The sequence below is a fragment of the Lepeophtheirus salmonis genome, chromosome 13 (genome assembly GCF_016086655.4).
Source record: "Lepeophtheirus salmonis chromosome 13, UVic_Lsal_1.4, whole genome shotgun sequence".
In the NCBI taxonomy this organism is placed as follows: Eukaryota; Metazoa; Arthropoda; class Copepoda; order Siphonostomatoida; family Caligidae; genus Lepeophtheirus; species Lepeophtheirus salmonis.
The window spans coordinates 6,224,246-6,245,621 of NC_052143.2; the positions used below are offsets into that span (position 1 = coordinate 6,224,246).

General features: G+C 31.3%; 1 protein-coding gene across 2 annotated transcripts in view; it reads right to left on the reverse strand.

The window, feature by feature from the left end:
• LOC121128553 (uncharacterized) overlaps positions 1-21,376 on the reverse strand; it is a 32,164-nt gene that overhangs the window by 1,327 nt on the left and 9,461 nt on the right. The window contains exons 1-2 of one of the 2 annotated variants that reach the window (XM_040724146.2): positions 342-391; positions 23-251 (exon numbers count right to left, since the gene is read on the reverse strand). In XM_040724146.2, coding sequence (XP_040580080.1) covers positions 23-240 — 218 coding nt within the window. In that variant the 5' untranslated portion in view covers positions 241-251; positions 342-391. Of the gene's footprint in view, positions 1-22; positions 252-341; positions 392-21,376 lie in introns of those variants that run through there. The other variant, XM_040724145.2, reaches the window with a different exon arrangement.

Here is a 21,376-nt window from a genome sequence, read left to right on the forward strand (position 1 = left end):
CTCTAAGCAGAAAAATTCATACCTATTAATAAATATTACATTTTTATCAGAGCAAGATTTTCTATGGGATCCGTTCTTCCAGTTGTATCCACCAATTTGCTTACAACAAAGATAGCACTTGACTTCTTCTCCAGATTCTGAGTTGCAACACATGGCGTAGACCACAAAATAAATAATAACACAACCCAAGAGAGTAACTAGCAACCAGGCCCACCACGGAATACTTCCACTCCCAGCCATAAGAGGTGCTTCTAAAAACGAAAAAAACAAAACATTAACTAATATACAATCAATAGATATATTGTGTATTTATTTTTAATAATATATTATAAGGTATATACATATTTGAATATAGGTATATCATACAATTTGATTCTCAATTGAATACATAATGTATAGGACTGAAAGAAAGCATCATCAAATGTACCGAAGAAGCTTTATGTAATACACAAAGTCTCATGACTTACATATCTATCTCGTTAAACGATGCACATATACAAGAGTGGACTGAAAAGTTTCTGACATCAACATAAAATGGCAGCACTCGTAAATAAAAGCTAGTCACATCTATTTAGCATCTGTTGACAGCTACTCACCAAAGTTTCAGCCATTTTGGAGGCGCAGTTGTTATGTAACAGTCGTTTGAGTGAGATGATGTAAGAGTTTAGGTGACAATGGACAAAATCGTGTATGTAAAAAAGCTGTCATTCCATATTTGTTTTTGAAAGTGTAGCCTTTAAATAGATTCAAAGAAGAGCAGGCATATAAAGCCTTGTTGGATTAAAATTTGACGGGTCTATGTTAATCCTACTCGGAGTGATTGATACAAAAAAACGAGTACTATTTTGCCGGGTTACAGGGATGGGAGCATCGTGTAGAATTATGTGGAGACTATATTGCAAAAAAAAAAAATCGGAAAAAACGACTTGTACCTTTATTAGGTCGGAAACTTTTGGACCACCCTTGCATTTATTGAAAAGAGTTCTCGAGAAAATAAAGAAGACAATTAATGAGTCAATAAGTATGTACATATAATTTGTAATTCTAAATCGATGATAGTAAACTGCATTTTCCTCGTGCGTATGTGCATAAGATAATATTTAAGTCTATTTAAGAAAAGCATTTATAGGATTCTTGTTCCAAAAAATTAAAAATGAAGGAGAAGAGAAAGCACTTTTCTAAAAAAACAAAACAAAGAGGATCCTTTTATTTTAATCTATATAACATGTAAATACATACTGTATATACATTGCTTATTGTATACATATATATATATATAATTGAGTTTGCGTGTGTATCTTTTATGGGTGCTGGACCTTCTAGGATGAAACTTTACATGGGCGCCTTCTTTTAATCGGGTCAGGCTAAGACGGAGGTGCCTTTTTTTTTTTTTACACAAAAACTGGTTTTTTTTAAGCTGAAGGAGACTAGATAAGGGTTTGATTTATAAATCAAAGAGTGAATGACCTCTAAAAAAAAGTATACGAATAAATACGTTTTCTAAGTTTATTCAAAATCAAAAAAGTTATGGGCAAAAAAAAAAAAATCGGTTAAAATTGTAGTTTCGTCTTTTTTTTCAGTTGCAAAAAAATGTGTTTCCAATAGAATATTAGATTCATATAAATTTGACACATATAAAGGGATTTTTAACAGACACATTTTCGTAATAATTTTTCAATCTTTCAAAATCCATTTTTTTTAGATGCAAAAACAGGGATTTTCAATGGAATATTAGATTCGTAGATAGAATAAAGTTTGTAGAAATTTATATGTCAATTCGTTTGCATATGAATTTGACCCATAAAAATTGATCTTTAACAGAAACATCATTCATTTTCTGAATAATTTTTGACTTTGTATCATTTTTTTTCTCACTTTATTTCATCTAACGTCAATTTTCAAATTTTAAGAAGAAATGCCAGAAAACAATGCATTTTTTGACATAAAAATATTGTCAGTTACTGGAAACTTTTATAACATAAATTTGGCAATTATCGAGGGTTATTTGGAAGATGACATTATTATCTATATTTACTCCGAATTACTAAGCAAGTACTAATTTTTTTTAGTAGTTTTGAGTTTCTCTTTACCATGCCAATAAATTCTATTTAGTTCTTTTTTTGCAATATTAGTGTAAACAGTTTTTTGCAATATTCTTCACATCTACAAAAATTGTGCATATATGTTGGTATATTATTTGAAGTTTATAACACAACTTTTATTGATTCATAATAATACATATATTATAATGTTTGTCCGCACTGAAGGGGTCTAGAGATTAAAAAGAAATAATATTAACCATTGGCCCGAGCAACGCTGGGTGATCATTTGCTAGTAAATCTATAAAACAAAGACAGTTTTTTGAAATAGCCATGACCCCAATTGTTTTATTTTTTATTTCCTATTCTTCAAAATGATTTTTAGAATTGACTTTATTTTTTTTTACAATACAATATGTCTCAATATCTTTGACTCTTTTTTGGACAACCAACAATCACTTCTTCTGGGCGTGTAAATGAAATCTGGACCTTTTATAAAAGAGGAGAATGATAAAAACAAATGTGAAAAATCGATAATTTCTCTCATCAACGGAAAATCTGTGTGTATTGACATCCCCCTCCAAAAAAAATTAACACAATCAATCGGAAAATTGCCTCACAAAGAGACAATAGACGAGATTGCGTCTCTACTTAGCGTGGAACACACATCAACAGAGATTTCGGATTCACAACGTCAAGAAGCCCATTAATTTTACTTCCTAGATGAGGTTGAAGAAGATGGTGGACCGGCACACACAGCATAGGTTACACAGTACTTTTTTTGGAGACCAAATAATGTGGTTACCATACTGGCCAGATGCCAACATGCTCCACTTTTCCTTCTGCCCACATTTTGAGGCAAGTGCCTGCCAGATAAGGCCACTGATGATAAACATTGAATCTCTATGAGCCCAAATTAGATTATTACTACCTGTGAAAGCATATAGCAGCGCATCAAGGGCATTATCAAAGTCGATGGAGGCTACACTAAAGAATAGAAATGAAAACAAAAATCTATAAAAAGTTTAGTTAATGTAGTTCATCTGACTTACGAAATTAAACTTCCTCAAATTTTAGATGCTACATGTCTAGTTCTCAATTACACACCTGCTATATTCTTTCATTTATTTACAATAAAACATTTAGAGATAATTGGTTGAGTGAAGAGCTGTTACAATTTGCTTTCATTGTTATTCCATGTCCGTAAAAATCAAATCTATCTTAAAATGTGCAATATTTATACAGGGAGCGGGGATAAAATTGTCGCCAAAATATTTTTCTACAAAAAACAACACAAAATATACATTTTTTAACTTTTTTATTGAAACTCAAAACTATGACAAGAATATAGGTATAGAGTAGCCATTCATTTGATATAATCACCGTTGGCATCAATAACGGTCTCAATACGGACTCTGAACCGGCCGCAGATTCTTCTGACCATCTCATTGTCCATGTTGCCGAATACCTCATTGATGGAGTCCATCAGACTGGTTTGGTGCTATGGGGATGTCTGTTGCTATGTCTCTCGACATACCCCCAGACAAAATAGTCCAAAGGATTAAGGTCGGGAGAGTTAGGAGGCTACAAATCCTTGGTTACGACGTAATAACAGTTCTCGGTTAACCACTGCATGGAGATTTTGGACACATTGCAGGGTGTTTAGTCCTATTGCTACACCCAGGGCCTGTCTCCGACCACCCTTTGGATCCAAGGCAGAACCACCTTCTCCATAAGATCCAGGTAGACCCCTGTATTGACCTTTAGACCCGTTTCAAACATGTGGGGGAGGGGATAACATGACCTTCACTGCTGACCACCCCGAACACCATGACCATTGCAGGGAACTTGGCATTCATTAACTTCCTCACATGGCTGGTACAGGTGGCTATTCACATGTTGTTCTGCTTGTTGACCTTCTGATCTTGACAGAAATTCATTTCATCAGAGAAAAACCTCAGCATCCCGGGCTGCTTTGGGTGCTTAAGCTTGTTGAGCAATTTTGTTGACTTCATCAGCCTGTTGTCCTTTGCCTTCTGGGTCAAGATCTGGGCCACCTACATCTTGTAGCTCCTGCACCTTAAATCCTCAGATACACAGTCCCTTATTGTTTTCTCATGGCAGCCCAGATCCCTCGCCATGGCCTTCATGGACCTGGTAGGGTCATCCTCAACCATCTTCTTCACCTTGTCGACAAAGTCGGTGTCCCTGACCTTCCTGTCGGCGCCCTCCTCCTTGGGTGCTCTCTTTATGGTAGTATCAACATCCTAGGTGTCCTCTAGCTTCTTACGGATACGCTGACCAGTCAGTAAATTCACTCCTAAGGTTGAAGCAATCGTTGAATTGGAGATTTCACCTCCATTATTAACCAATGCCATGACTACGGCGGACCTCGAAACCTCCTCGTTCCACTTATAGGTCTTTATCTCCTCATATGATGACGGCATGATGCTAACTGAACTACGTATCGTCAGCTGACGAGAATAGCTTTCCTATTTGGTGACCGGTTTTTTATTTGATAATGTCGTCTTCAAGTTATCAAGGTTTAAAGTAGGCGATAATTTGATCCCCGCTCCCTGTATATATATTTTTTTTTGTGTTTTTTTTGTTATTATTATAAATATATTTACTGTAGACTGTGTGAGTAATTACTGTAGCACTAGTTAAATTGACAGGAATCTAGAGGATGTGTTCCCAAGTTTTGTATACATAAAAAGTTCAAAGTATCTTCTATCTGCCATGATGTTGAGAGTAATTAAAAGGGGTGGAATAACCTTTATCCAGTCTGGATAATTGGCAAAATTGATAAGATCCAAAACAAAAGAATCTTGGTCCACAATATTTTCCCTGCTTTCAACAGTTTCTCTGGGGTTGGAAATTGTACATGGACATAAAATGGGGTTCCATGCCACACATTGAAGACATTATTTTTTTAAATATAGAGGCAGGGAGATTTTGGCCAAAATAATTTCTTCCTACTTCATCGTAAGAACTGAATCCCCTTGACTACTATGCCTGGAGCACCATTGAGAAAATTCATGTGCTACCTACCACCAAAACAAAGCCAACCAGAATACCTATATGGAAGAGTACTATCCCAAAATACCAGTGTCCACCGTTAAGTTATTGGGTAATAGGTGTAGGAAAAGTGAGGAATTTTGAAAAGTAACAACCCTATAAATGTGGTGTATCTTATTATCAAAAAAATTATGTGAAATTATTATGAAAGAAGTTGCGAACTTACATAATAAAAGTGCCCAATCAATATTGAGACATATTGCATATATATCATGTATAAGACAGGGCTCTCAAGCTTCCCACCTTTACAATCAATCTCTTGCACTCACGCCAATATTGAATTTCTCATGCATCACTAATATCAAAACAGTTCAAAATTCCTTATTTAGAACCACAATGTCTCCAATGGAAGTCACCCATCCCCGTCATAAAAGTCTCAAAACAAGTATCGATTGACACAGTTTAACGTCACGTACCAAAGATAAAAATATCATACCAAACTGCTTTCAAAACTTGAGTTCATGTGTGTCAAAACTGTTTTAACAGACATAAAATTTCTAAAAAAAAACAATCTTCATCCTTTTTATTTAGATTTATTGATTAATTTACCTTGGATTTGTCACTGGTGGTCCTTTAAGTTAAGCAACTTTGTGACCCCTATGGAAAATTTCTTCAGGCACCTCCAAATGTTGTAGTTCAATGACACTTCAAACTTATGATAATCATTGTATAAGAATAAAAGATTCATAAGATACTGTTACAAATACAAATGGCCTAATCCCGTGTACTAATTTTCTTTGGCGAACCCCAAACTAATCAGCTGCTTAAAAAACACTAAAACTACCCACAGTTAAAACATAATTTACACAGGAGATCCAATTTCTTTAAAACCCGAATATCAAAATCAAACATTGTGTTGCGACAAACACAATTATTAGTTTAGATGAAAATAATATTATAATGAAAGAAGGGTGCTGTTTTTTGTAGTTGCTACTTGAAAAGGTGTTTTTTTAATTTATCAAACCTTTCATCATTATTCTCTTATAGGTACAATCCACAGCTATTCACAGAAAATTAATTATTTTGGAAAAATATTCGACAAATTAAATTTCAAATTCTTTGAAAAAAAAAAATCCAATATGAAATTTTCTTGTAAAAATCAAAAATTCCTTCATTAGGAGGAGGGCCACAGCCCCTCCAGTCCACCCCCTGCAGACGCTCCTGAAATTCTTAGATATTTTTCATTACATATAAATGATATCTTGAATGCTATATTTACTCTAAATAAATACCTCATTGTTCAATAGTTTATTTATAACCAATGTTTATACTTATATATTTGGTTACATGATGTTGAATCTTTCTGAATATTGTATAATCATTTTCAATATTATATTACAAAAAAAATAATTCTAAATATACAACAGCATCAGTTATACTGATACATAATATATTATAAAGTATGATTATGTAGTTATATAATGTCAAAGAAAATGACGATAGTGTCAACAAATCACTCTATGAATCTTTTGTTATTCTTTTCTGTATTTTTTTGCTAACATAATACATTATCCAAGGACTTTTTTTTAAGAATGAGGTAATTTTATCAAAATGACGTTATATATTGATATTGTATTAATCCAGGTGTCGGGGAATAGGGGTAAATTACTCCAAATTGGGTAATTTAGAAAACTTGGGAGGTAATGGGAAGTCCCCAGCGGGAAAGGGGGCTGTACCACCCCACCCCGAAAAATTAAGGAGTTTTTACTTTTTACTAGATTTTTTTTTGGGCAGGATGAAAAATTTAAATAAAATAAGAAATTAAATGTTTCAAATGTTATTCAAAAATATTTAAAATAGGAAATTGAATATTTGTAATTTTTTTTCAAATTTTTTTTGTGAACAGCTGTTGATTTTTAAGATTTTTAGTGAATGCCTATGAATTCTGAAATTTTTAACAGCAATTTTACTATTTGAAATTTAATTTTTGAAATTTTTTTCCCATAATGGTTTTTTTTTGTGAACAGCTGTGGATTTTTTTGTTTTTTTGAATAGCTATGTATTTTTGAATTTTTTACTAAAATTTTAATATATGAAATTTAGTTTTTGTAATTTTTTTTTGTACTGCTCTGGGTTTTTTAAATTTTTTTATCTGAATAGCTATGAATTTTTAAAGTTTTCTTCAAATTGATTATTTAAAAAAAATCCAAAAACCAAGCCCCTCCCCTCAAAATATGATCCTGCAAACGCCCCTGCACTAGTTTTTTATAAATTAATTTTTGGGTTAACGCTAAAAAATCTAATCAGAAAAAATATTGTAATACATGACGGATATATTCGTCAAACTTGCAATTAAAAAAAAATACGAACAATCTAAATTTAATTGATGAATATATTTAGAAGACGAATATATTCGTCTTCTATATTGAAATAGACCAAATAAATATATGGTCGTTGGACGAAAGACGAATATATTTGGCAGCATAAAGCACAAATCAAAAACTATTAAAAACCTAGGCTATGAACCTAGAGAATAAGGTAAATGCTATGGCGTTCAGGACTCCAATAATAATCTCCGGCGGTTGGATGAACACAGCATAAAACAATTTTTTTTTATCATGAGGGGGGATATAGTTCTCCCCCCCACCCTCCCCCGTATTCGTCCCGGGTCAGGTTTCAATTAGAAAATAGATAACTATATATATATTTGTATGATAAAGTGAATTTGGCACATCCTTTTTTCTGAATGAGTCAGAGTAATTTCAGAAATGATTTTTAGTTTGTTATTGTCATAAAATGCCTAAATTGTTTTGAAAACATTGTAAAATTTTCTTAATTGATCATTTAAAAAAGTCCATACCATTACTTATGAAGTTATGAACGTACATTATATAATGGAATGAAGATTATAATCTTTTAAAGAGGGTGTAAGTGTACTTAAAGACAAATTTAATGGGCCTATACATATTTAAACATTGTTATCTATTAGCAAAATCATTTAATTTAACTTTTTTAAACCACAGTCACTATTTATTATTTTGATAGGTACTTATTTTTCTTAAAAATATAGGTTTTGATTATAAACACAATTTTTTTACCTTTTGCATCATAGATAAAAGTATATTAAGTAAGTTCTAAAAAGATGGCGTGGCTTTTTCTAGTTATCAATCTCGACGCCATTTTATTTTCCAAATATGCTATCATCATTATCAATGACGAAAACCCAATGTAGAATGCGCATGTTTAAAAAACAAAAACAAAATGAAATCAACATGGTAACCCTGGCAATTAGAAGAATGTTTTGGAGGAGAGAAAGAATAATGCTCATGACGTTTCATTAGATCCGCTACAATCCGCTGATACAAGAGAGGAAGGAGAAAAGGATATAAAAAAAGGGCATTTGCTTGTATTACTCCAAATTCGATCCCGAATTCAACTCTTGGTCTTACAATGATTAATCCGCAGCAAGTCCTCAGAGTCTTTTATGAGCATGAATAAGGTTTTGAATATAATTAAATCTATATAAGAAAGGAAGTTCACTATTCAGGAATTAAATAATAATGACAACTGCTAAGGAAAAGAAAATTTCATCTTTATATTACCAACGGGTCAGTTATAAAACTTACAGATTTACATGATTGATTATTATTTAATTCTTGAAGACAGAACATCAAAGTAATAATTATGGGTGTGCTCGGAAAAGATGTAGACAAATAATGAGGGTTTGCTCGGGAGTCATTTTTAAGGTTCATAATTTTGGTAAGAATACAAAAGCGTGCGAGGAGAAGGGAAGAAATACTTATGGCATCATTGATTAAATAACCTACATCTTCTTCTATGAAAAACGTTATCATTCCCGCCTTTATTATTCATTATTAATATAATATTATATACTGATAGTCGATAGAGAACTGAATAAAATACCTAAAATAACGTCGCCTTCTGTCCGGATTTCTGAAAATGGAGGCCCAGGAATTTGGAAAATATTTACGGGATGAGAAACAAATGGCTTGTCGGATTTGTTGATATAAATGTGCCTTTAGTCCCCATGTCTAGAATTACACGCCACTCATTATCCTCATCTCATATCAAGAGTATGGTTATTCATCTATAAAATCAAGTTAACTATGAATACTTCAAGTCTGACTTTAACTTTGATCTCACAAAGATGCTTATTGCATGTAATATAACCTTATCCATTGCTAATTATCCTACGTTCAAAAAAATTATTGAGAAATACACGGGTAAATTCTTCCCTTCCCGAGGAACCATCATTAAATTAATGGAGGATGTTGGTAATGATGTCATTTATAGAAATACCCACATTGTAAATTGTGAAGTTAAGATAATTTTCAGCATGTTTAGAGGCACCCACACCAAATTACGAAATAGAACTCTGAATTTTGTACCATCTAACAGTAAGTATTCATTTTTTTATAAATCTAATCATAAAATATGATTCTATTTTGGCTAAAATTATCAAGAATTATGATACACAACTCATTAAATGGCAAGAAAAAGTGCTTAAATGGTCACAACAACGGGGGTAGTAGCTTTGGATGGTTCGCAACTAGTTTGTCTGATACTATTTTCTTCACTTAAAGACTTGGGTATGATCATTAGGTTTTCCAATATTACATAGTCAATAAATATTACTTTTTTATCACTTAAGGATTAGCTATGGTTGATAAGCTCCAAGAAAAGGTGTTCAGAAAACTCATAAAAGGCAAAAACAACTGCTTAAATGGTCACAACAACGGGGGTAGTTACATTGGGTGTAGCATTATAATTAGCAATTGTGCGTATCCTTCCTGATAATAGTATACTGTCATACAAGCATAAATAACGGGGGAATCTTTTTGATGCCCTTAATAAGGAGTTATATCGCCGGACATTACTACATAATTATTATTTGCACTAAATTTTTACGATGGATTCAATTCTAACATTTTTATATTAGTATATATATTGTCTAATTTTATGATTTTGATATTTACTTTATGATTAATAATATTTAGAGCTCATCGATATCTATCTTGTGTACAATTGTATTTCCATATTAGGAAAAAAGGTTGAGGATCTTTTTGTTTAAACTCCACGTCTGGCTTGTGTTTAGCAACTTAAAGTTATGAAATATTTAACTGAATTCATGTCAGAACAAGAAAATATTCTTTGGATCAATCTATTATTTCAATATTCTGTATTTATAATTTATTGTTATTTTATATATGATTACAATTGTTTAATCTTGTATATTTAACATAAATGGATGATGGTTTATTTTTTAGTATGTAGATTATATTTAATTTAAGCCTTCTTTTTAAATTTGGAACTTCAAATATATTTCGAGATACTCTACTTTGTCGTTTCATTAGTTATTATTCTGAGAATATGGTTCATGATTAATTACAATTTCATGGAATGTGATTGTAATCAAATCTACTGTAACGGATAAAAAATGTCTAAGTACGTGGTATATCTTCATTAAACATTTTGCTAATAAATACTTTCGTTGTAACAATGATACCATAAAAGTATTTATCCCCCCCTCCCCCCTTCTCCTTGCACGAGTTTTTCTCTAGAGAATCATCAACTTAGTCATTTTTGGACTCGGAGCAGAATTGGGGATTGACTACAGAGTAATTCCTGCGTATGTTTTTCCTGTTTATTCCCTTCCTCTCACGACTGCTTGCAATTGATTTAATAAGACAAGCCTTCGAAACATTCTTCATATTGTTAGGATTACCACGTTCATTTTCGTTTCCTTATTGTTACATATCGACAGGACATATTTTATGCCTCATTGCTCATAGACCACATCCCCCTTTTATGTATATTGTATCTAATTAAGAAATAAAGACTTACTTAGATAAGTTTCCCAGAAAAGAAAATCGAAGAGAGAATTTAAGAACATAAGTTAATAATTATTCTAATACTATGGTAAATTATAATTAATCATAGTTGCATGCAGGGTCAGGAGTTGGAAAATTTGGACCCACTCTGGCTACAAAAATTATTATAATTTATGTAAACAAAACTTATTTTTAATCTAAGGCTTATATTGAGTATTGTAAAGTTATTTTCTAAATGGTTATAAATTATAAGTTAAGCATTAAGTACTATTAATTTATGACACTTATTATGTGAACTAATTTATAGTCCATGCAATCACAATTCCCAAACAATTCTAAAGTCCAAATTATTATATTTGGTAGAGCATAGCCACTGGCCGTGCTAGTTCATTAATTAGACATGTGAATAGGCAATTTCATATGAGAAAAGTGCAACATTGCAGTGAGATGCTGTGCTGTATTGTTGTTTATCGGCTATGAATACATCAATTATTTTTCAATACTTATTAATATATTCGCAATAGATAGATTTTGATCCATTTCATTTCTTTCTCATCTAGTTAAATAATTTATATTCCAAATATTAATTATATGTTGTAAATAATTGTGCTAGACAGAAATAGCACAATAATTTACTACCTATAACTATAAATTAAATCTGTATAAAAGGACACAAATGGCTCAATATGTCTTATATTGGCTATAAAACATATTATTTAAAAATAATAATGTGTGTTGAAGTCAGTGTCAGTGACAATCAAAGTACTGGAGTCCGCAGCCTTGGTTGCATGGCATAACAAACTTCATGCATCTCTCAACACTAATAAAATAAAAGACGAGATAAGTGGAATTTAAGGGTCTAACAAAATTATATGTATCATGGTGATACCTTCTCATCATCTAAACTTAATTGTATTTTTAAGTTTGTAGTCAATTTTTCATCTTTTTCCCCTCTTGTTAGCACGGGGTAAGGTCATTTGCATGGAGGGTTTGTAGCTTTAGGTCTATTAAGATTATTTATAAATAGGGAGAAATTTTTAATTTTTATTTATCTATTTTTTCTGTTACTTGTAATGATCCAATGATGGTTAGATATCTCATTCGAGGGATTAAAATCAGATAAAAATTTATTTTCGGCTGCAAGAACATCTTTATGCACTCTACAAAAAATGTTTTAATTTAATTTCCGGCCAATTCCCCCCTTCCTACACCAAAAATTACTAAAGTGTGTACTAGGTTGTCAATTCTTAGGGTAATCTGTAAGTTCGATCTTCTTTTGTATTTTATTGAAAAAAACTATGGTTGTAAAGTTTCAGTCTTCAAAGGGCGTTTTTGACCCCTATATCTATTTGAAAATGACTTTTGTTAGCAACATTCTCTATTTGTAAAGGGATTAAGAAGTTTCAATTGTAAAGTTATGTTGTTGAATTTCAGAAGTTTTATTAACGTTCCTTTTCTTAAATGATACATAAGAATATCATCCTTGTTTTTCGTTTTGAAAAAAAAAAATTAACTGTACTTTGCACTTTTAAAAACAAAATTCAGAAAAAATTGGCCTTTTCTGTGACCCCTTCACCTTTTATATGTCCTTAAAACTATACTTTATTAAAATAAAATGTTATATAAAGTTATTGTTGTAAGCATAAAAAGGCTTTAATGATCACGACATTCGCAAGTTTCTTTCTATCACTTTGAAAAGAAATTAAAAAAATACGAATTAAAGTCTGAAAAAGTAATTTTCGGGGTAAGGGAGGAGGGGTAGGCGGCCGATTTTAATTTTTTTTTTATCTAAGCACTACCAAGATATGTTGTCACCGGAAAAGTTGAGCTAAACTCATTTTCATAAAGAAACTCCCTACAACTAACCTACAATAATTATTGTTATTTAAGCCGTACAACACGAAAATGACCATTACAACTTTCAACCTTTATAGGTTTGTCCTTTAAAGCCTTTTTTTTTTTTAATCAAGTTTTAAGAGGGTAGCTATAATTCAGTTGCATATTTCGACATGAAAGAACTATATAGATGAAAATCAAATTGAATAACAAATTGATACAAATATTCAGCATTTGATTAATAAATTATTTATTATTTTATCTTGATTAAAATTAATCAAAAGTGTATATAACCACTAAAAAATCGAGTAAAATGAAGTACCTTGCTTGTAAGTGAATATATTTTTTCTTTACGTGGATTATATCTTAGTTGAATTTTAAAAAGTTTAATTTTGATTGATTTTCGGTCAATTTGGTTTATAATATTTATGAAGAAATTTAATAAATAAACTTGTTAGGTTGCATTAATATTTAGATATTTAAAAAAGTAAATCGTTTATATCTATCAATCACTCAATTATTTTGAATATGAAGCTTCTATAGACTTGTTTTAAGCCCCTTACATCTAAATTATTTTTTCCTATTTGTATATATTATGAATAGTTTATTTTTCCCGCAGAATATTTTTATAATCAGTATTCAATGCAATCTAACCAGCATTTTTTATGAAAAAGCAAATGAGGAGCAGACGGGCATTCTTGTCCACAATACTTTTCAATCAGATTGGATCTCTCGTCAGTCGTCACCCATCAATCGAAATTTATGATGTACCGTTGAACAAAAGTGCACATTGCGGATTTAAAAACTTTTTAGCATGAAGAATACAATAATGGAAAATAGAATCAAAACGTTTTTTGAAGTTGATCGCAATGATAGCACTAAACTTGTTCTTAGCTTTAACAGTATCAATTACAGCTTGAATAATTTCACGAAATACCTTAAATTATTTTGTGCTTTAAAAACCCTTGCTGTGCTTTTGCGGTTTTTGTATTCAAGAAGGACTGCATTCCTTCTGTCAAAATGCCAGTTACAACTTTATACATTTAATTAAGAACCGTTATTGGTCTCCAGTTCTAGGAATAAGTTCCATTACTTTATATATATATATATATAGAAATGAGGACTATTTTTCCATTGGTTAAAGATTTTGTCATTTTAACAAGCTTTTTCATAGATTTATGTACGTGTAAGACATCAGGTACACTTTCCTCGGAGAAAAGAGTAAAAAGTTCTCTAATAATACCATCTGCACCAGGTGCTTTTTTATATTTGATTTTTTTTGGGTAATGTAGACATTTCTCGTTCCTTGAAGAAAATTTGATTATTATCAAGAAGCCTTGAATGATATTTTCCGTGGAACATTCAACCTTTCAATGTCTACAATTTCTTGTAATTTTCTATAAAAATGATTCAGGATATCAACTGTACTTATTCCTTCCTCGTCACAATTGTTTGTAGCTATTCCTACGAAAAGTAATGAGAGATAAGCTGATCTCCTCCAAAACATTCTTCAAATTGTTGGGCTTACCGTGTAGATTTTCTGTTTCTTTTTTTAAATGCCCAAAATACACCCTGTTTTCAATTATATATGTAACATACACGAGAGTAGATTTGCACGGTATTTCCAAAGGTATTAAGAAATGAAAATTAATTAATAACTCTTTTGCTTAATATAAAACAAAAATAAAGGCCGTAAAATTTTAAGAATGATTCTGATGTTGGTTTTATGAGTATACTAATATATAGGTACTCCTCTTTTATAACATGAGGAATTGTTGCTTTATTCCGGGTCTGACGCCGAACTCGCTGTCATGCATCCGCTTCCCTTAGCATAAAGGAAACCTTTTAATATCCGAATATACAACCCAACTCTAAGCTTGTAGAGGTGAAATAATTGCCAAAAATACAGTTTAAACTCTACCGCTGCCACGTTTCTAGACACCTAGGAGCCCTTCTAACATTATATAGTACACCCCAACAACGGGTTGTTCAGGTAACCTCCAAATTTCCCAAAATATACCTCAGCTATCAAGTTATGCAGCTGAAGTACTGGGCCTCAAGGCCGTTGAAACTGCCTTGCCGCCGCATTTCTAATCACCAAAAACCTCTTACATTTTAATTAAATACACCCCTGCTGGGGCGAGGCAAGTTAAATTTCTCCGCCATCCCTTACATTCTGCTCACAGATTGTACAGATGAAGTGCTAAAAATACTATTTAAAAGCCTCTATGGCCTTGAAGCCAAAAAAAATAAAATGTCACCGTTTCTGGAGCCTTAAGAACCTGCATGAAAAGTGTCAGGAAAATCCATCCATTGTTTTGGCCGTGATTGAAGGACACGTACATACATTCACATTTAATATATAGATAAGAGTTATTCATGTTTTGCAGGGGATGCCACATTGTGCCACTTAACAAGAAACAAGATTGGTAGGAAGCCAAAAAGTAAATTGTCCCTATCAAAGGCCTAAAGTAGTGATGTCACATGTATTCCAATAATTGCCTTGTCATACTCCTATTCTGACACAGTCATCCATAAAAAACCACTCATTAAGTACATACATGGCAAGGATATTCATATAATGGAGGAAAGAGATATAAATAAAGAAGGAGCGAGAAAAGAAACGGACACACCCAAGTCTACTCCTCACACAACTTACATAATGTGCGTTCTTTGTATATAATATGATGTAGTTACGAACTATACGCAGTATTATGATAAAACCATTTAACGAAAATATATTTCTTAAGACATAGAAAAGAAAAGAGACAGTGAAAAGAAAGAGCAACTCTCCTCATTTTGCTCGGGGAAAAAAAAGGGGGAAAAAATTGGGGAACAATGCTTCTACGATCTAAGTAGTATCTACTACTACTGATATTATAATGTAAGAAACAGTTTTTCTCTGGATAAAGATAAGGGGAAGGAAGGATGGGGGGCAAGCAAGAAAGCTCCTTGGAGTAAGGAAGAGTAAACATCTTTAACAACCATTGAGGATACGTATTTAAACATACTTCCTAAGAGTAAAAATAAATCCATTATTTGTATGATTTTTTAATTTTTTTACCAGTCATATTTATATCCTTGGAAATCAAAACGGATCTTACAAGACGGTCGCAATCTACGATTTACATAATCCTCGAATCCAAAATATGGCTGTAATAGTATCAGGAACATAAACATTATTCAGATTTTTAGCTGCCTGCCTCGACTTTTCGCGCCTTGTTCTAAGAAAAACTGTCAAATATGGTTTCTTTTCTTTTTGCTGGTGTCCATCTTTGATGATCGCTCAAAGAACACCTTGGTCAAACAATTACAAAACGCACCACAAAGTTTTTGTAGTAAAAAATCTTAACTTTCACATGCTACCTAGCGTAAAACGATAGCACATATACAACACGAGATACACATTACTAAAGCCATATATTGAAAATATTATAAATTTCTTTTAACTACACCTACTATTATAATATCCAATTTGGCGTTGATAAACAAAGGAGGTATGTACGTCTATTCATAGATATAGAGGTACTATAATCCATCAATCTTATGTATCTTAGCTCAATTTTGTCATATAAAAAATGGCTGCAGATGAGGGTACCCTTCAAATTTTGGAAACTAAGAAACAAATTGTTCTTTATAAAAAGAATAGCATTCTTTTCAAAAAAAAAAGTCCTCTAATTTCTGAGCTGGCCTCCAGTCCAAATAACAATCCTGTGGGACCCTTGTAATTGCTCTCATAGGCGTAGCTGGAGGGTTAACTACCTGCTACAACTTTTCGTCAAATATGAATATTCACGGCATATTCAGCAATGTTAAATTCTTTTTTTTTTTTGAACAAATCATCAAGAATGTCTTTTTATTTTTTTCAAAGAAAGCGCAAAGAAATTTTTCAAATCTATAAAAATGCTAGTGACAAATATTCGGGAAAAATTCAATGATAAATGCAATTATAAGAAATCGACTTGGTAGGGTCTTTATCAACTCTACAAAAATAAGTGAACTAATCAACAAATTTGTGCTCTAGGAGAGTGATGGTATGTTTTTTATTGCTTTTATCTCAAGCTAGATAAAAATAAGATTTTTAGCCCCTTTTTTTTTACTTTGTTGCGTATATAAACAACATTTTATATACTATAAATAAACCTTGATAGTTTTTGTAAATATACAAAAATATTTTACAATCAATAAATCATCAATAACTTTTGTCATACTATTTTTTAAGGTGTTTATTATTAGGCACTTGTGTTTCTTCACTTAAAACATTTTTTGAATTTTTAAACATATTTACAATTTATATTTAATGTTTTATTTTTATTTTATTATGATCTTTCAAGGGGGAAAATAACATTAAGATATGTCTTAATAACAGATTGTTCAAAAAGCACTCTGCAGGTCACAAAAGCCAAAAAGATTCGAGTTATAAAGATCATTTTCATGCTTTTAGAGCTAAAAGCAATAAGGAACAAAAAAATGAAATTAATGTAACTAGTTTTACTTTTTTTAATTGTTTTTTTTTTTTGAAAAAGTCTAAAAGTTTGTTTAAAATATAAAAAGGACTTCTAGAACATTGAAAAAAAGACACACTAGGAGGCATGTTTTTTTTTTTCTTTCTAAGGTTTTCATAATTATTTAAATGTTTTGAGGAAATTTGATGCGTATTCATTCTACATTATGTGGAAGAAAACAGTTAAATAAAAAAGACTTGGCACTGCAGGGATTTCTTAATATCTACTGTACATACTTTTAAGAGATTCTAGTATGCTGTAAAATTACATACATATATACAATTTATGCTAATAAGGAAGTTCCGTTTGTGGATGGGTATAGGAATATGTCTATTAAATACATACATGCTAATGGAATCCTTTTCAAATTGAAACGTGTGCTAATATATTTTTTGTTTCTCACAGAACAATGATAGGAAAAAGGTAAAAATTTAACTTTTTATTTTTGACTCAATTACTGGTTGCTTGGTTTGACTTAGACTAGTGCTGCCTGTTACTACTGATATCAAAGCTTACAACTACTCCCTTTTGTCATTAAAAAAATTGACAGCAGATAACTGTATCCTTCAAATTTCTAGACCTAAAAAAACAAACTTGTCAGTTTTGTTTTAAAGTTCTAAAAATTTCCTAATTTAAAAAAGTTATTTAATTTCTGAACTAGCCCTCATTTAAATAACAATACTGCAGATATACCCTTTAAGTGCCCTCATAGGCACCAGAGACAGGAACTGGAATGTTATATTTGGGGGTAATATTTTACTCTTTCTTAAAAGAAACGTCGCCAAGAATATCTTTATTTTTTAAACGTCAAAAGAATGTTTAAATAAATGAAAATGCTAGTCGCAAATATTCTGGCAAAATTTGTTCTACAACTAATATAGTTATATATATTTAATCGAAATAGTATCAGAACGAAAATATTGATAGCGTGACAACGTTAACTTAGACACATCAAAATTTAGGATTACTTAATACGACAGTGTCGTATCAGGTAAAATGACCATGCACGTTCAGGATGACCAAAAACTGCACCATTTTATTAGAATACCTTTTTATTGTAGACTCGATAATTTCTGGGAGTCAAAGGGAAATAAAATATATGTGTGTGTACTAGTAATAGAACAAAGAAGCGTGAATTCCTTCTTCTCTTCAACAGTTGACTACAACGTGGATTTGATTATTCAAATCCCAGTAGAAAGAAAAAAGAAATTCAAGATGGGATAGTGAAAAATCCCTGGTAAACAGGAGATGCTGTTCCTTCATTTTACCTCAGTTTACCTAGTACCCAAAATTAATTCTTAAATCGATATATTTAAGCATAAACAATAAGTTACAAAAAAAAACAAGCCTGAGCTCTCTATCTTACTTAGAAGTCAAGAAAATTACGCTAGAATGTGATCAACGAATTTCCATTCTCTAACTCCAAGCAGATGGTTGTCTCTAGCACAAACCGTCTACGCCGTTAGTAAGTCCGAAATGTTGGAGAGTAAGAATGGCTCAGTCAAAAAGGTCAAATTGGACACTGAGGAGTTAAAGAAAAAATCTCAGGCCAATTCCTCATGTACATTAGGATCCATGCAAGAGATCTTGGTGTTTCATACCAGACTATCTAAAGATTCATTTAAAAAGTGGGTGGAGGAGCCTTGTGAGGGTAAAAATGCCACTTTTGAGACCCCCAATGAAAGAAACCCATCTCGTGAGTTGAAAAACTCTATTGAATGAGTCTTTAAAATTCTTTTTTGCCTCTACATCCCTGAATCCAACTCCCTCGACATCACCTTTTGGGTGCACGTCGAGGGGATGGCCTAAAAGTATCCTTCATCCTAACACCGAGGTTCTCAAAACCCTTGTCAGCCGGCACTAGGACCCCATGGCAGAAGACTACATTAATAATTAAGAGAGCTCAGGCATACATCTATTTCTAGTATTAATTTTGATGAAATTCTATTGTTAATTAATAAATGATATCTTGCTAATGTTTAAAATTTAAATCGATCGGATTTTAATGCACCACTCCGTTCATCCAAAAAACTTTTCTTATTCTTCTATAGAACTCATAACCTGCTTTAAAAAAAGTGTGCAAAAATACTTACCAACATGCAGTGAGAATGATTCTTGAAAATTTACATTCTGGATATTTTGTTTTATATGAAAGAGTTGTTTGTTAGTCAAAAATTTGTTTTTAGAAAAATGCTAATTAAAGACTGCCATGACCTGGAAGACCAAAAAAAAAAAATTGTTCCCAGAGGCATTTCTTGAGCCTTAAAGACCTACTTGTAAATTTCCTCAAAATATATTCATCAGTTTGGGCGTGATTCGTGGACAAACAGCCACCCACAGAGACATTCACATTTAATATAATGTATAGATAACTATTTAATTGTGCCTATGGAATCTTGGGTTCATATTACAAAATAGTAATATAAGAGCAGACTATACATATTTTCAATCATGACTCCCACTCTCATAGAACTCCTATCTTATCTGTTATATCATATCTTTCAGTTTTGTGGTGTATCAAAATAACATGTACTCATATGTCTTTGATGCAATGCTTCTTTCACAAATATAAAAAACATCTGACTAATGCAAGGGGTGTCCGCAGGGGGAGGCTCAAGGTGCTGTTTCTTTCCAAAAAAATTGAATTGTCTATGAACAGCAATGGACTCTTGAAATTTTTCTCCGGAAAATTAAATATTGAAGACCGATATGGATGGAACTTATTTGAAGGAGTGAATAAGTTCGGTTCACAGAAAATCACAACAGTATGAGTCCGTTCTAGGATTTTTAGACAGAAGCCCTACAATACCAATTGATTTTAGGCCTGTTTTGATTTCACAGAAAGGTACAATAAAGTTAACTACGTGAGGTGTAGGAAAATATTCAAAAGAATAATCTGCGTATTCCTGTATTAGGAACCAAATCAATATAAGATTTTGAGGAAAATATATCAAATAAAGAAAACATATTTGGATTTGATTTTCTGCATCATTAAGTTTTCCCTATATACATTATACAGTGTAATAATTATCGTATATTTGAAGGCATTGTATCAAATAAAAATAAAAGCAAATAAAGATACTGTTTCTAAGAGACCCAAAAGAATGATTCTTTTCTCATTAATATGAAGGAAAATAGTGTTTTTATCTAGTGGTGGGACGATTAATCGCAATCCGAGAATCGGGTGTTTTTTCTGTAATCGTAATCCGAGAATCGGGTGTTTTTTCTGTAATCGTAATCGGGGAAATAATGTTTAATTTGCAATTCTTATTTCTTAAAAGTGTTTAAATATTGCCTACTTTTTTTAAGTTAAGAAAAATAGTCCCCTTTCAAATTAAGGAATTTTTGTTTTTTTTAATTAGCAAATTTAAAATTTGAAAATTTTTTCCACAAAAATTTTATACTTGAATTTTATTTCTTAAAAAAGTTGTATTAAAATTTAATTTTTCAAATTTTTCACATAAAAATGTTATATTTGATTTTTTTTTTCAAAAAATGTTATACTAAAAATTAAATTTTTCAATTTTTTTTCCAAATAAATTATTTTTTTGAGAACAACTGTGGACTTTTTAAATTGTTTTCCAAAATAATATTATTTAAGCGAGAACAAATGTAGATTTTTGAAAAAAAATTTTTTTCCAAAAAATTATATTTTTTGTGAACAACTGAAGATTTTTTGAAATTTTTTTCGACAAAATTTATTTTTTTTGAGAACAGTTGTAGATTTTTTCTGAATATGTGGATTTTTGAAAAAATTGAAATATCAAATTATATATTTGAATTTGTTTTTAAAATATTTTAATCTTTGAATTTATCTTATTTTCTTTTTAAAGCAACCCCTTCCCCCAATATAATCCAATGTACACCCCTGATAGCAAAACAGCATCTGAATTTACATCGTTTTTTGTTTTTTTTTAATCGTTCCATCACTAGTTTTTTTTTTTTTTTTTTTTGATAATCGAACCCCTTTTCAAATAACATAATTATGACAATTAGAATCAACTTCACTAATTTCCCCGGACTGAAACTTCATTAAATATTTAAGGTACAATTTTCTCCATGTCTTGTGCATCTACCTAAATTAATTAATTTATATTTTGTATATATAAAATATAAATACTTATCC